This window comes from Podarcis gaigeae (assembly GCF_964106915.1).
Source record: "Podarcis gaigeae genome assembly, chromosome: 15".
NCBI classification, from domain to species: domain Eukaryota; kingdom Metazoa; phylum Chordata; class Lepidosauria; order Squamata; family Lacertidae; genus Podarcis; species Podarcis gaigeae.
Genome location: NC_139692.1, coordinates 42,427,317 through 42,443,076, shown reverse-complemented (window position 1 = coordinate 42,443,076; position 15,760 = coordinate 42,427,317). Strand labels below are relative to the sequence as shown.

The 15,760-nt window shown below is 48.2% G+C and overlaps 1 protein-coding gene across 1 annotated transcript in view; it reads right to left on the bottom strand.

Annotated features, from left to right (window-relative positions):
• LHFPL7 (LHFPL tetraspan subfamily member 7) overlaps positions 1-9,022 on the bottom strand; it is an 83,946-nt gene extending 74,924 nt beyond the window's left edge. Inside the window, exons 1-2 of the mRNA XM_083715268.1 lie at positions 8,708-9,022; positions 7,139-8,203 (exon numbers count right to left, since the gene is read on the bottom strand). Of these exons, the coding sequence (XP_083571394.1) occupies positions 7,139-7,603 (465 nt within the window). The 5' untranslated portion in view covers positions 7,604-8,203; positions 8,708-9,022. The remainder of the gene's footprint in view (positions 1-7,138; positions 8,204-8,707) is intronic.
• Between the last annotated feature and the right edge of the window lie 6,738 nt (positions 9,023-15,760).

Genomic DNA, 15,760 nt, shown 5'->3' with positions numbered 1-15,760 from the left:
AAGGAAGTTCCTGTAATAAACCTGGCCTATTGCTGATGTTTGTGGGGAGAAGGGAGAGGGGATGGTTGTGCGCAGTCCCCTCACAATGCTGCTTTTTTTTTATCTGGGAGGGGGAGGAGATGATAGACAGGGAGGGAAAGAGAAAGGAAAGAGGCAAGCGAAGGCATTAGCACATCAGTTGTGCAGCCAGAGACCCCCACCAAGGCAGGCAAAGAAGCTTAATGAAATTTTAATTAGGCGGCCACCTCGGTGCGGTGCCTCGTTTGCCAGATCAGACCTCCACTTTCTCTTGTTCCTAACCTGCCTTCATTACTGCTCCAGAGGAGCAAAGGGGTCCTTCCCTGCCACCCAATCAACATCAAGAATGGAATCCTCATTAGAGGAGCCCCCCAGGTTCTTGCACCCCCGTCATTCCTGCCGGATCAGTATCTTAGCAGACGCTGCACGCTCCCAGGGGGGGAAACCCAAAGAGACACATGGTTAGCTTCATCCAAGTCTCCCCAATTCACAATGTGTGATTCATTCGTATTAATTAATCCGTAGCACGTTAATTTTGGGGGGGGGGGGTGGAGGGGCTGCAGCTCAACAACAGAGAATCTGTTTGACACACAGAAGGTTGAGGGTTCAATCCCAGGCATCTCCACGTAGGATTTGGAATACCCACCCATTTGCAGAACTTGGAGGAGATTTCGAAGGGTGGGTGTGCTTTGCATATTGTTTCAGAAAGTGCAAATTAGTTAGATTCAAACTGAATTGAATTACTCCCCCGTGCCAAATAGGGAGAGCATTTCCCAGCAAGGAGAGGCACTACCCAAAGCCCCCCTTCCCCAGTTTCTCTCTCAGGGCCACCCTCTGGGATGGAAAAGGTTCCTTCCCTTGAATAAACAGATAGCCAGGAAAGAGATCTGTTGCCTAAGCTAACCTGAGACTGAACCAACAGGCATGACCTGCAACAAAATGTTGCAGTGGGCTGCGTTCCTTGCCAGGGTGCCAGCCAGTCCCTCTGCCAAGACCACTCCATTCAATTTCCTAACACACACACTCTCCAAAAAAGTTAAACAAAATTCTTAAGCCTGCTCACTGGATGCTTTTCAGTTTTAGGTTTTCCCCATGGAAAAAAAGCTTTTTTTTCTACTTCTGCAAGAAGTTCCCACAAGCCTGCCATACTCTTGTGCATGGACGGCAAGTGGTTTGGTTGCAAAAGGAACAGCACACACAGCCGAATGATGTTAATGGGAGGGATGATTGCTTCTGCTGGTCTCACTGTGATCACCGATTGCTAGGGCTGGGGTTAGTTATAGGCCCTGAGGCTTCAAGAAACCTAAGGACCCAAGATCTGAAGTACATAATCCAGAGCATTAGGCAATATAGGCGCCCCGCCCTGCAGATTCATCATTTAGGGTACAGATGAGGAAGTTGTATAGTGCAAACTGTGACCCTCAGTGTCCCCTCACTCCTGCAAGGGCTGATGGGAGATGGAGACAACCTATGGAGGACCACAGACTTCCCCATCCTGGGCCTGGGATATTGGAAGGGGGTAAAAATATATATATAATGAAGCTAGACCCATCGCTCTCAAGCTGCAAAACAAGAAGTCCAGGGAGACCGCTCCTTCGATCTAAAACAGTGTTTGCATTTTTAAACAGACACAGTGCCCCTCTTTCAGAGGGGAAAGGCCCCTTAATTAACCTCCAGGCACGACTCAAAGCATCATTTGTAAGGCGATTAGCATAATTCCCCTTCCGACAAAACACACAGCGTGCATTAATGATCCTTTGGTGAGAGCGGCTTCCCTCAGAGAAAAGGCACAGGCTGTGTACACACACACACACACACACACACACACACCTCCCAGCCACCGCTTGGGTATGAGGATTTGTGGGGTGCTACTTCAGCACCCCCCACCCCAAGAATGGGGTGGGGAGGCAGGTTTTCCAACAACGTCTGAAGCCAACCTCGGAAATCTTCGAGATTTGTAAAGGTCACCACCCTCTATTGCATCTGAGACCAGCTTTTTCCAAGGGCAGGGGCAGGGAAATTAGGATCTGGTGGAAATTCAACAGAATGCCAACGGCGCCGATAAAATGCCAGCAGAACGCCTGCGACATGCTAGAAGAATGAATTGCCACAGCAAGGCAGGGCTGTGATTGGCCCAAGGGTGACAACTGCTGTATCCCAGGGATGGAGAAACATTGCTATCTCTGATCGTAGCTGGTAGCCATCAACAGTCTTGCACAATATTTTTTCAAAGCCATCTAAATTGGGGGCCATTGCTGTCTCCTTTGGGAGAGAGTTCCATAAATTAACTATGCGCTGCATGAAAAAAGTCTGCCCTAAAGATAATATGGCACATAGTTCCACCTGGGTGGCTTGGCAAGGGCGTTACACAAATGCATGGAGGAAAAGGTTATCCTGCTCACAGGCTTCCCATTGGGTCATCTGCTTGAGCACTGTGAGAAGAGGACGCTGGAGCATCCTTTGGTCTGATCCAGTGGGGCTCTGCTTAGGCTTCCTGCCAGCATGGCCAATGGCCATGGACGAAGGGAGTCATAGTCCAAACATCTACGTCCGCACTGTGCACACGGCCAACCACAAAGCTTATTCAGAACACCCTGAAAGCCACATCATAAATACACAGTGTGTATTTATACATGCCCAGCGCCCCTTCTAAATCTGTTCGAACACAGTAATTTAGAAGGCCAAAAACGTTCCCGTTTCTTCGCCACCAAGCTAGGAATAGTAGCCTAACTACTATTAGCACCTAACTAAACTTCTGTGCAGGGACGCGGGTGGCGCTGTGGGTTAAACTACATTTGTTGCTCTGCCCACTTCTGCCTTTGGCCCTGCCATGCAGCCCCCAAGAGGTTGCTCACAACACAATGCAGCCCTCGAGCTGAAAAGGGTTCCCCCACTCCTGATTTAAATAGAGGGGAGTGTAGCTCAGTGGCAGGGCATCTGGCCTTGCATGCAGATGGTCCCAGGACCAATCCGCAGTGGCAATTCCAGGAAGGGCTGGATATGTCCCACTGCCTGAAACGCTGGAGATCAGCTGCTGGTGAGTGAGACAATATTGAGCTAGATGGGCTGGTGGCCTGACTCAGTATAAGGCAGCTTCCTATGTTCCTATTTACCGTATTTTTCGCTCTATAAGATGCACCAGACCATAGGACGCACCTAGTTTTTGGAAGAGGAAAACAAGGGGGGGGGGGATTCTGAATCCCAGAAGCCAGGACAGCAAGTGTGCAGCCCTGGCTTATGGGTTAACTGCTTGCAGCCTTTCCCAGGCAGCGAGATGAAGGCTCCCCTTGCCCTGGAGAGGCTGCACGCAGCTAAGCAAGAAGCCAGGACAGCCAGCGGGATCGCAGCGCTTTTCTTCCTCGGGGGAAAAACCCCCAAGAGCCGCACACATGCTCCACGCGGCTTTTTAAAGGGAGCGCTGAGCAGAGCCTCCCACCTGCATTCGTTCCGTAAGACGCACACACATTTCCCCTTACTTTTTAGGAGGGGAAAAGTGCATCTTATAGAGCGAAAAATATGGTATATCAGAACCATGAGGACTGGAATGTTGCTTTATTTTTAGGGGGAGAACAGTAGCTCAGTGGTAGGGCATCTGCTTGCATGCAGAAGGCCCCAGGTTCTGCTCCTATTTGCAGGGGGGGGGAGCAACAAGGCTCAAGTTCGCAGCAAGGGCCAAGGAGGGTGGTTGTTGTTTTCAACTTGATTCCCCCATGCTAGGAGCACAGTAAAAAGGAAAAAGCCCTCCAAAGCTATTTGTGCTGTTGGAAAAGAGGTACCAAAGCAACTTGCCAAGAGGCATAGGTGCAGGGTCAAGCCAGGAAAGGTGGCAACCCCCCCTTTAGCACAAAACTCAGGAATGAAATTGGCAGAAGTTCAAGCCAGAAATGCAAACTCTCCAGAATGATGTCAACTCATAGATAGATAGACAGATGATTGATAGATGATAGATAGATAGATAGATGATAGATATCAAACTCTCTTGTGCTCCGGATCAGCAAGTATTCCAACCAGCTCTTAGACGAGTCAATGAAAGGTGAGTTTTAAATATTGCAAAAAAGCCAAGTGGAAGAGCCCAGTTCCATAGTGGTGATAATTAGCTGCCGATTGACATTTCCACTCCACAACAACCATGGCAGTTTCCACAGGGGCAAAAGAGTGTCAGGCTGCTGTGGCTGACAGACCCCATAATAACACATTTGTTAGCCCATTAATGTGCTACACAAGAATTCACGCTGATTCCACACCATCACTGAGCAAGAATGAAAGATTTGCAGGAAGGAGGAGAGGACCAACCCCGATGCATGATTAATAAAAGTTAAAATGTTGTTTTAATCCTTTATAAATCATTTAGGTAAATGTATACAGTGGCAAGTGGAACCAGCAACAAAATATAGCAATGTTATCTATGCCCCTATTCCTGTTCAGGGGACCAGCCAGCCAGCCAGCCAACCAACCAACCAACCAGCCAGCCGTGTACTCCATTCCATTGCATAAATACACGCCCCACAACAAACTACTGCAATGTAATCTTCATCCCGGTCAACAGGAGCATTCCATTTCAGGGTACCTGCCAGGCAGTCAGCCATGCCCTTCAGCAGGATACTCCACTGAATTCTTACATAAAAAACCAGTTTATGTTTCAAACTCATATTCAACATTCAGTGCCATCACCTACCAAGCATAGCAACTCCTCATTGGCCTTATTCTGGGGGGGGGGGGGAATTCTTCCCCATCCTTACTTTTCTTTGTTAATTGCAACTGACTTTTTTTTCTCTAAAGAGCCACCCTAACAACAATGCTTTAAGTGGGAAATTGTTCTAAACACCAGCTCCAAGCCTCCTCCACAAGCTACGATACTTGTAAGTCTGCTGTTCTCCTGAGTATTGTCTGGGCTGGCCAGCCCCAAACTGGTGCCCCCCTCTCTCTATGTTTTGGAATACATCTCCCCCATCAGCCCCATCCAGTGGCCCGACTCCCTGGAAGCAGGTTTCAGGCAAAGACAGGTCTTTTCCCAACCCTGTTACCCAAGATTTTTATAATAGGAGACGCTGGAGATCAAACCTAGAGGCTTCTAAGAACACCGGAAGCCCAGCTGCTGGAACAGGCCCATGGGGGTGCATCCAGTGTTAGAAACTCAGATATGTAAGCTATTCGCCAAATGGCACCTTGAACCTAGGTTACAGTCACCATAGTCTATTCGCCAGGGGGTTGGACTAGATGACCCTTGGGGTCCCTTCCATGGCTATGATTCGCTGATCTCAACTACATTGCTTGGCTGTAGCTTGCTCTTACAATTCACTTGCCCCAGAATGCAAGGAGGAGGAGGTGGGGGGGGGGGAGACACATATAACTATGAACTGAGGCAGAGGTTTTTAAACTGTGGTTACCCAACTGCCATCCAGAAATCCCCTCGTGGTTGCAACTGGACTCACGCCAGTAGCAAAACGCGCCTGGCTCCTGGCTAATTTCTAACACTGGGTGCACCTAGTCCAGGACCCCGCATCTCACAGCGGCCAACCGGATGCCCGAAAGATAATCCCACACGCAGAACCTGAGCGCCAACAGCAACACTCTCTCCTCTTGTGATCTCCACCATCCTGCCTTCAACAGTGGAAGGGAGAGCACTACCATCACGACAGCCTCTGTGAGCCCACTCTTAAAATTCATTCACCTGGGTGGCCATTGCTCCCTCTTGTGGGAACAAATGCCCCAGTACGAACTATGCACTATGTCAAGAAGCGCTTTCTTTTTTCCTCCCCTGAAGCTCCCAACAGATTTCTAACTGCAAAGCACGTGCTGTCTGCCTGCTGACACCCGGACAGCCCAGCAAACACCTCCGGCTTGTTTTCTGCTAGGCTTTCGTTTTTGGCATCATCAAAACAAGGCACGCGCACACACACCCAGGACACAAATTACAATTAAAAACCTCAGAGGCAAGCCAATCCAGCTGGCAACCTTGACACGAAACAACCTTCCTTGGAAGTCGCCGCTGCAGATTTAGTTGCAATTTTACGACGCAATTCCACAGGGGCTAGGAGAAAGGCCACCGCGCAATTTCAGAGCATCTGCTTTGCATGCCGAAGGTCCCAGGTTCAATCCCCAATGACACCTCCAGGGAGGGCGGAGGGGAAACTATCCGCCTGAAGCCGTGGAGGGCCGCTGCCCGTCAGTGTAGGCAGTACTGACCTAGATGGACCAATGGTCAGACTCAGCAAAAGGCAGCTTTCTGCTCCAGCTCTTTATTCAGAACCATGAGGACTAGAATTTTATGCTTATTTTCAGCAGAACACCTCTATGGCAGAACACCTGCTTTGCATGCAGAAGGTTTAGTCCCTAGCATTTCTAGGTGTGGCTGGGAATGTCTCCACATGGGAAACCCTGGGCAGCCACTGCTGCCAGTCAGGGTAGATAACACTGAGCTAGAAGGACCAATGGTCTGACTCGGTATAGAATCATAAAACTGTAGTGTTGGAAGGGACCCCAAGGGTCATCCAGCCCAACCCCCTGCAATGAAGGAATCTCAGCTAAAGCATCCTTGACAGAGGGGCATCCAACCTGTATAAGGCAGCTCCTCATATGTTCCTTTTACTCCTAGATTCAATGCCCACCATTCCCTAGTGGTCTGGGAATGCCTCCTCCCCCTTGCCAAAACCTTGGAGAGCTGCCACCAGCAATACTGAGCTAGAAAGACTAACAGTCTGGCACAATTGATATAAGGCAGCTCCAAGCAGAGGCTCATTGGCAGAGCATCCACTTTGCATGCAGAATGGTCCCAGGTTCAATCCCCAGGGAGGGCTGGGAATATCCCCTTATGAAAAAGAGAGAGAGCTGTTGCCAGGCAGCTTCTTATGTTCCCATTCAACCAGCCTGTAATTCAGAAGCATGAGGACTAGAACTTTTCTTGGCTTTTAAAAGAAGGGCTGTAGCCCAGTGGTATAGAGCGCCAGCTTTGCCTTCAAGAGGTCCCAGGTGCAATCCCCGGCATCTCCTGGTGGGCTGGGTAGGTCCCGTTATCCGAACCCCCCCCCCCACCGCCCCGCCGTCGCTGCCTGCCAGTGTGAACAACACAAAGCTAGATAGACTCGACCAGCTTCTTCGGCTCCCCCCCCCCCTCGCTCACCTGCCAGGAGCCGGAGGGGATCTCGCTGAACCTCCCCAGGCCGCCGAAGGTGTAGCAGTCGTACATGTGGCGCAGGGACTCGGAGCAGTGCCACAGCAGCCCGAAGCTGACCTCTCCGCCGCCGGCGCCGCCTTCGCTGCCTTCCAGGGCGGCGGCCGTGGCTACCACCAAACGCCGCCCGCCGCCGCCACCGCGCTCCTTCACGATCCAAGCCGGCGAGAGGAAGCTGAAGCTGCAGACGGCCACGAGGCAGGAGGACAAGAGGACCCAGAAGCAGCCCACGCAGCTGAACATCCTCGGCAGGGCGGCGGCGGCGGCGGCGGGAGGCGGCTGGCCCAGGGAGCCCGTGGCTGCTCCGGCTGCCGTGCGCTCCCGCAGCAGCAGCGCCGCCGCATCCACGCGGCCGGCGCCGGCGCCTTTCTTCTTCTTCTTCTTCTTCGCCTCCTGCTTCTGGCGCGCCGGCATGGAGGGCCCTCTCTGGCTGGCTCACCTCGGGCCGGGAAGGGCCATGGGACGAGGGGCAGCGGCGCACGTGGCGAGCGAGAGGCGACCTCTCCGTCTTCTTCCCTGCGCGCTTTGGAGAGGTCAGGCGCGCCCTTGGAGAGGTTTGGCGAGCGGTGCGCCTCCGTGCGCAGCGAGCAGGTGCGCTCACTGCCTCTCTCGCCGCCCGCCGCCGAGTGTTTTCTTTCGCTCGGCTCCCGGTGGGCGGCTCCCTGGATGCAGCCTCGCCGTCACGTGGAAGCGTTGCCGGCAAGCGGTGGGGAGGAGCGCGGGGGGTGGCTGGCTCGCGCCCCACCCGGCGGAGGCTTCCCCTTTGCTCGAAGCGGCACCCCGAATCCGAAGCGGCGGTGATGACGACGTGAATCAAGATCAGGAGAGGTCAGGCCAAAGGGGACCCATCTAGTGCAGTGAGCAACCGGGATCCCCAATGGGGAGCGCGCGAGCAGGACCTGAGCGCAGCGCCCTCGCTCCCCACTTGAGATTCCAATGTTCAGAAACATTACGGCCTCCGACTGTGGAGGGAGAACCTAGACATCATGGCCAATAGCCACTGAGAGCCATCTCCTGAGTCCCACATGACAGTGGCGTAGCGTGGGGGGTGCAGGGGGGCCGGCCGCACCAGGCACAACATCTGGGGGTTAGGGTAAAGGTAAAGGTAAAGGTACCCCTGCCCGTAGGGGCCAGTCTTGACAGACTCTGGGGTTGTGCGCCCATCTCACTCAAGAGGCCAGGGGCCAGCGCTGTCCGGAGACACTTCCGGGTCACGTGGCCAGCGTGACATCGCTGCTCTGGCGAGCCAGAGCCGCACACGGAAACGCCGTTTACCTTCCCGCTGGTAAGCGGTCCCTATTTATCTACTTGCACCCGGAGGTGCTTTCGAACTGCTAGGTTGGCAGGCGCTGGGACCGAGCAGCGGGAGCGCACCCCGCCGCAGGGATTCGAACCGCTGACCTTTCGATCAACCCACAGCGCCACCTGCGTCCCAGGGTTAGGGTAAGGGGGCGCAAATCTACGGGTTAGGGGGCGCAAATTACTTGCCTTGCCCCGGGTGCTGACAACCCACGCTACGCCACTGCCACATGAGTTCCAGCGAGGCTGAGAAGGGGGTCTTGTCCTCTGGGCAGCCCAGGACCTCCATACACACTGCCCAGGCGTTGCACACCGTGGAAAGTCACTTCCCTGCTGCGGTACAACTTGACCCTTGGAGGAGCACTCCATTGTCCCAACAACTTTTAAAGCCATCCAAGTTGGTGGCCGTTTGCATCACAACCTCTTGGAAGGAGTTTCGTAGTTTTAACCATGCGTGGTGTCCTTCCTCTTGTTTGGAATCTCCCAACATATACGTTCTCCACTCCACCAATAGATTCTTATGCACCTCTGCCATGCCCCCTTTTTCTAAACTAAAAAGCCCCAAATGCTGTCCCCTTTCTCTCCCTCCCCTATTGAAAAGCCAAGACACGCTTCATTTTTCACCCAACCAAAGTTTACTTCATTATTACATTTCTATCCCACTTTCCCCTCCAAGGAGACTCAAGTGGGCAGACATGGTTTTTTCCCTCTCCCATTTTATCCTCACTACAACCCTGTTAGGCTAGGTTAGGCTGAGACAGACAGTGACTGGCCTAAGATCAGTCATGAAGTTCAGTGGGGATTCGAAACCTGGTCTCCTAGGTCCAGCACTTTTAACCACTGTTACACCAGACTGGCTCTCTAGTGGATCCTTTGAGGCACACATTTCCATGTGAGGAAGTGCCATAGCATCCCCTTGGTATTTTTTTATTTGAAATGGGGGTGCCAATGGAACTTTAAAAATAAAAATGGGGCAGTCGTGAGCCGCGACTGGTTGTTTGTTGTTGTTTAGTCATTTAGTCGTGTCCGACTCTTCGTGACCCCCTGGACCAGAGCATGCCAGGCCCTCCTGTCTTCCACTGCCTCCCGCAGTTTGGTCAAACTCATGCTGGTAGCTTCGAGAACACTGTCCCACCATCTTGTCCTCTGTCGTCCCCTTCTCCTTGTGCCCTCCATCTTTCCCAACATCAGGGTCTTTTCCAGGGAGTCTGCTCTTCTCATGAGGTGGCCAAAGTACTGGAGCCTCAGCTTCAGGATCTGTCCTTCCAGTGAGCACTCAGGGCTGATTTCCTTAAGAATGGAGAGGTTTGATCTTCTTGCAGTCCATGGGACTCTCAAGAGTCTCCTCCAGCACCATAATTCAAAAGCATCAATTCTTCAGCGATCACTCTTCTTTATGGTCCAGCTCTCACTTCCATATATCACTACTGGGAAAACCATAGCTTTGACTATATGGACCTTTGTTGGCAAGGTGATCTCTCTGCTTTTTAAGATGCTGTCTAGGTTTGCCATCACTTTTATCCCAAGAAGCAGGCGTCTTTTAATTTCGTGACTGCTGTCACCATCTGCAGTGATCATGGAGCCCAATAAAATAAAATCTCTCACTGCCTCCATTTCTTTCCCTTCTATTTGCCAGGAGGTGACAGGCCCAGTGGCCATGATCTTCGTTTTTTTTATGTTGAGCTTCAGACCATATTTTGCGCTGTCCTCTTTCACCCTCATTAAAAGGTTCTTTAATTCCTCCTCACTTTCTGCCATCAAGGTTGTGTCATCTGCATATCTGAGGTTGTTGATATTTCTTCCGGCAATCTTAATTCCAGCTTGGGATTCATCCAGCCCAGTCTGGTTGCTACTGGGACTGATTAGGCAAAAGGCAGGGAGACGAACAGTAGGGGGAGCCAGAGGCAATGGCAGGCAGAGCCAACTAACTCTAGGTTTGTCCCCATCCTCCTCCCAGCTGAGTTCGACTGAGACTGAGGAGGAGGAAGCTGAAAGGCAGAGCCCTGGCTCTGGGCTGGCTATAAGAAGGCAGGCAGGCAGGCAGATGGGGGGCTGGCTGAGGGCACACCGAGGTTGGTGGTGCAGTGCTCCATTTGGCCCAAATGAACCAGTCTAGCAATTACAAACCTAGACAGCATCTTAAAAAGCAGAGACATCACCTTGCCAACAAAGGTCCGTATAGTAAAAGCTATGGTTTTCCCAGTAGTGATGTATGGAAGTGAGAGCTGGACCATAAAGAAGGCTGATCGCCGAAGAATGGATGCTTTTGAATTATGGTGCTGGAGGAGACTCTGGAGAGTCCCATGGACTGCAAGAAGATCAAACCTCTCCATTCTGAAGGAAATCAGCCCTGAGTGCTCACTGGAAGGACAGATCCTGAAGCTGAGGCTCCAAGACTTTGGCCACCTCATGAGAAGAAAAGACTCCCTGGAAAAGACCCTGATGTTGGGAAAGATGGAGGGTGCAAGGAGAAGAGGACGACAGAGGACGAGATGGTTGAACCGTGTTCTCGAAGCTACCAGCATGAGTCTGACCAAACTGCGGGAGGCAGTGGAAGACAGGAGTGCCTGGCGTCCTCTGGTCCAGGGGGTCACAATGAGGCGGACAGGACTAAACGACTCAATAACAACAAAGGTTGAGGGGGCATTCCAGAGAGTCACTGTCATTGTGGATAATAGTGAGCTAGATGGATGGCTGATTCAACTATTGGTTTAGCCTGCTGTTAAAAGTCCATCAGGAACAGATCTGGAAATGGTGGGTAGAGGCTGAGGAAAATAATATTGCACTCAGACCTGGCATTATTTATAAGGAGGATTCCTTTCTTTGGTAAAGATACCACTAAGCTGAGCGGCTGAACTCTCCTTTTGGGTTGCAAGAGAGAAGTTTTAAAGGCAATTAAGTTTGCAAAAAGGTGGACAAGCGCCCCCTGGTGTTTTCCAATAAAATAGCATGGGATGTTGGAATATGTAAGACTGCTCAGGTTGAGCATAGGTCGTGGGTCTGAAAAGATTGAAGCTACTTAGCTCTCCGGGGTTTCATTTTTTTTATATATAATATTTTTTATTAGTTTTATGAAATACAGAAAAAAGAATAAAGAGCATATTATAAAAGTAGAGAAAGAAAGTTACAAATTTTCTTGTTCTTTTTTCCAAATCTACTGGACTTCCCTGCGTCCTCCCAACCCTGCATTCTCTGTGATACATAACATCAGCAATTTGTTAACTTGTTTCAATACTTGTTGTATCTTTCATTTTATCATGTTACCCAGTTTCAAATGTATTATAACCCAAATCATGTACGTTTTCATTTTAACACAATAAAGTTGTTTCATTATTCTATCTCTGACTTCTTGTACCTTAATTTCCATTTCTTTAGTTTAACATTACTGAAGCTAGAATTTCCTAAAAGGTGTGTTTTTTAACATTCATACAACTTATAATGTTTTTCCAGATAGTCCTTAAATTTTTTCCAGTCCTCCTCGATTGTTTCTTCTCCCAGGTCTCGGATTCCGCCAGTCATTTCGGCCAGTTCCATGTAGTCCATCAACTGCGTTTGCCATTCCTCCAGTGTGGGTAAATCTTGTGACTTCCAATATTTTGCAATCAGAATCCTTACTGCTGTGGTGGCGTACATAAAAAAAGTTCTATCCTTCTTAAACACCCTCTGGTCCACCATGCCCAAGAGGAAGGCCTCTGGTTTCTTAGGTAAGGTAAATCTAAGTACCTTTTTTAGTTCATTATGAATCATTTCCCAAAAGGCCTTCACCTTCGGACAGGTCCACCAGAGGTGAAAGAATGTCCCTTCCGCCTCTTTACATTTCCAACATTTATTATCAGACAGGTGATATATCTTAGCAAGCTTGACTGGGGTCATGTACCACCGGTATATCATTTTCATAATGTTTTCCTTCAAGGCACTACATGCCGTAAATTTCATTCCGGTGTTCCATAACCTTTCCCAGTCTTCAAACATAATGTTATGCCCCAAGTCCTGCGCCCACTTTATCATGGCGGATTTGACTGTCTCATCCTGAGTATTCCATTTAAGCAGCAGGTTATACATTCTCGAAAGTAATTTACTTTTTGGTTCTAACAGTTCTGTCTCTAGTTTCGATTTTTCCACCTGGAATCCAACCTTCTGCTCTCCGGGGTTTCAGACAAGGTGCCCATCCCTACAAGGAGATTCCATTGGGGACTGAACTTGAGACCTTATGCATGCAAAGCAGATGCTCTTACCATTAAGCCACAGCTAGTCCCTTAAAATAAAACAAGGTCCTCGTGGTTCTAAATGAAAGGCTGATTTAAAGAAGAACGCAGGAAGCTGCTTTATGCCAAGTCAGATCTTTGGTCCATCTTGCGCAGTACCGACTACACTGACTGTCAGCAGCAATCCAGGATTTCAGATGGGGGAATATTCCCAGCCCTACTCAGAGGTGCTGGAGATTGAACCTGGGACCTTCTGCATGCAAAGCAAGATGCTTTACCACTGAGCTACAGCCCTGACCGAGCTCAGCGCTGGATTTAGGGCAGGGTGGGTGGTTCCCCTGGACATGGCACTGAGCCAAGAGTGCACAAAATCAGCAGCAGCAGCAGCATCTTTATTTGCATCAGCCACTAGCCATAGCAATAACATAAAATAAAATGAACTGACAATAGAGGTAAAACCTTAATGATACAAAATACATTCTGGGGGTTTACATCAATAATCAAATAAAAGATATTATTCTAATTTCCCCTGCTAATTTTTTTCTCCACTTTTTGCTGTCACCTGATTATCTTGATCTGCTAGAAGGACGGACACAGTAGCAATGGTTGAGCGACCGGGTATGGATAGTGTTATGTACTGAAGTTCTCACCCTGGGCCAGCAGGGGGATACTGTAGATAGTTATGCAAATGAAGAATCGAAAGTGACGTTCAGTGATTGGATAGTTTTAGAAAGTTGTTACAGTAACATGGTACTGGAGCTCTATATAAACAGGCTGACTGAGCCCTTCAGTTCAGTTCTGTTCTGGCCTCTGAATAAAGAAGAGCTGTTTGAAGAATCGCTGTGTCGTCTGATATGTTCGCCCACAACTTAACAGATAGTAGTAGAGGTGTAATAACCTCACTTCTCAAATCTTTATAAAGAGTGCAAGCTAGAAGCAGAGGAGCTACTGACTCAATACTGCTATCTCCACATGGACCTAACCGTTTTTCCAGTGGGATTTTTTGAAATCAACCCTCAAGTACATCTGAAGGCAGTATATTTAATCGTGCATAAGTGAAAGTGCATCTGTATTTTGGAATTGTTGAATTTTGCAAATAGGGTGCAAATAGTGTAGTGGTTAGAGTGTTTGACTAGGACCTGGGAGACCAGGGTGCAAATCCTCACTCATCTCTGAAGCTCACGGGGTGACCTTGGACCAGTGATTGCCTCTCAGCCTAACCTACATCACAGGGTTGTTGTGGGGATTCAATGAATGTGAGAACCACAGAGCTATGCCTCCATCTTAATCATGTGAAAACTTGGAACAATATCCTCAGGTAGCCCATTCACAAAACAGCTTATGTGGTGGCGATGCACTGATGATATCTTTGTGGTCTGGACAAATGGCAAAGATAATCTATCTATTACATCCACTCTATCAATTTACACCCACTTCATTCATCCAACTATCAAGTTTACTAACAATGTCCACTCACAAACCACTTAAATGACGGCGATACATTGATGGTCTGGGCAAATCGCAAAAAAGATCAATTACGGTACGTCCATTCTGTTCATCCAGCTATCAAGCTTACATTTACCAGCACCAATAATAGGTCATTCATTCCTTTCCTCAATGTCCTCCTCAGCACTAGAAGCACAAAAAAGCCACAGATCTTCTCTACAGCAAGCCCACTGATGCCCACACCTAGCTGTACAGGAAATCCTGCCATCCAAAATGGATACATGTTGTCTACAGCTTGGCTCTCAGGAGCAAATGCATTTGCAACAATAAATATACATACCAAAGAAGGATCATCAGTGAACTTCCTTCAAAGAGGATATCCTCTACATTTCATAGATTGAAACAACCACAAGCTTTCATCCTGTTTAGAGAAAACCTCTTTCATTGAAGTGGGGTGTTAACAAATAGCAACTTATTTTTACCGAATTCATAGTTTAATTATAAATGGTAAAAGCACAAGCTCTGAGACCCTTAACACCATTTGAAAATGAATTAAACACAATGGATTGGTTTGCCTTAATGTGACTTACAGATTTAGGGAAGCCTTTAGAACTAGAAACTGGCACACAAATTCTTCTCAAGGACTGGAATAAAATTTGGGAATCGTGACCCTTAAAATCTGTTTCCAGTTTTCTTGGGGCAAACTTCTTGAAATTACTCCACAGATGGCATCGCACTCCTTTACAAATGTCTTTTCTAAAATTTTATTTATGGAAATTTGAAAACTAAACGATAATTCAACAACATTTCAAATTTAATTAGTCAACCTAGTCCTAGGACTTCCCCTCCATGGTTTTCCCAAAATTCCAATTCTTGCTGCATATTATTATTATTATTATTATTATTCTATGCCTTAACTTCTTTACAAAAAAAAACTCCACCATACTTTCCACTGTTGTTGTTACTCAAATCTTACTTGCATTTAAACATGTTTATTTTGAGTTTTTAAATAATTTACAAACATTTTCCGGTCCTCCTTAAAGTCAGTCTCTTTTTGATCTCTAATTTTGCAAATCAGACTTTCCAATTCTACATATTTTACAATTTCAGGTGCCAGGTGCCATTCTTCTTTAATGGGTAACCTTTTTGTGCATATAATATTCATGCTGCCAATGTTGCATAAAGCAACAGATTTACCTGTTTTGGGGGGGACATCTCTTCCAGCTATCCCTAATAAAAAGGCTTCTGGTCTTTTGAGGAGAGTTACCTTAAATATCTTTTTTGTCTCATTATAAATCATCTCCCAAAAGTCCTTAGCCACTTTACATGTCCACCACATGTGGTAAAATGAACCTTCTACTTCTTTACATTTCCAACAGATATTTGAAGCTGATTTAAACATCTTTGCCAATTTACTTGGTGTTAGGTACAGTTTTATATATCATTTTAATGAAGTTTTCCCTCAAAGTATAACACGTTGTGAAATTCAACCCAAATTTCCACAGTTTTCCCCATGATTCTAAGTCTATATTGTGCCCCACATCCCGAGATCATAGCAGATTTAATCTTTTCATCCTTGGTGTCCCATTCTAACAATATACATCCTTAAAATCAATTTTCC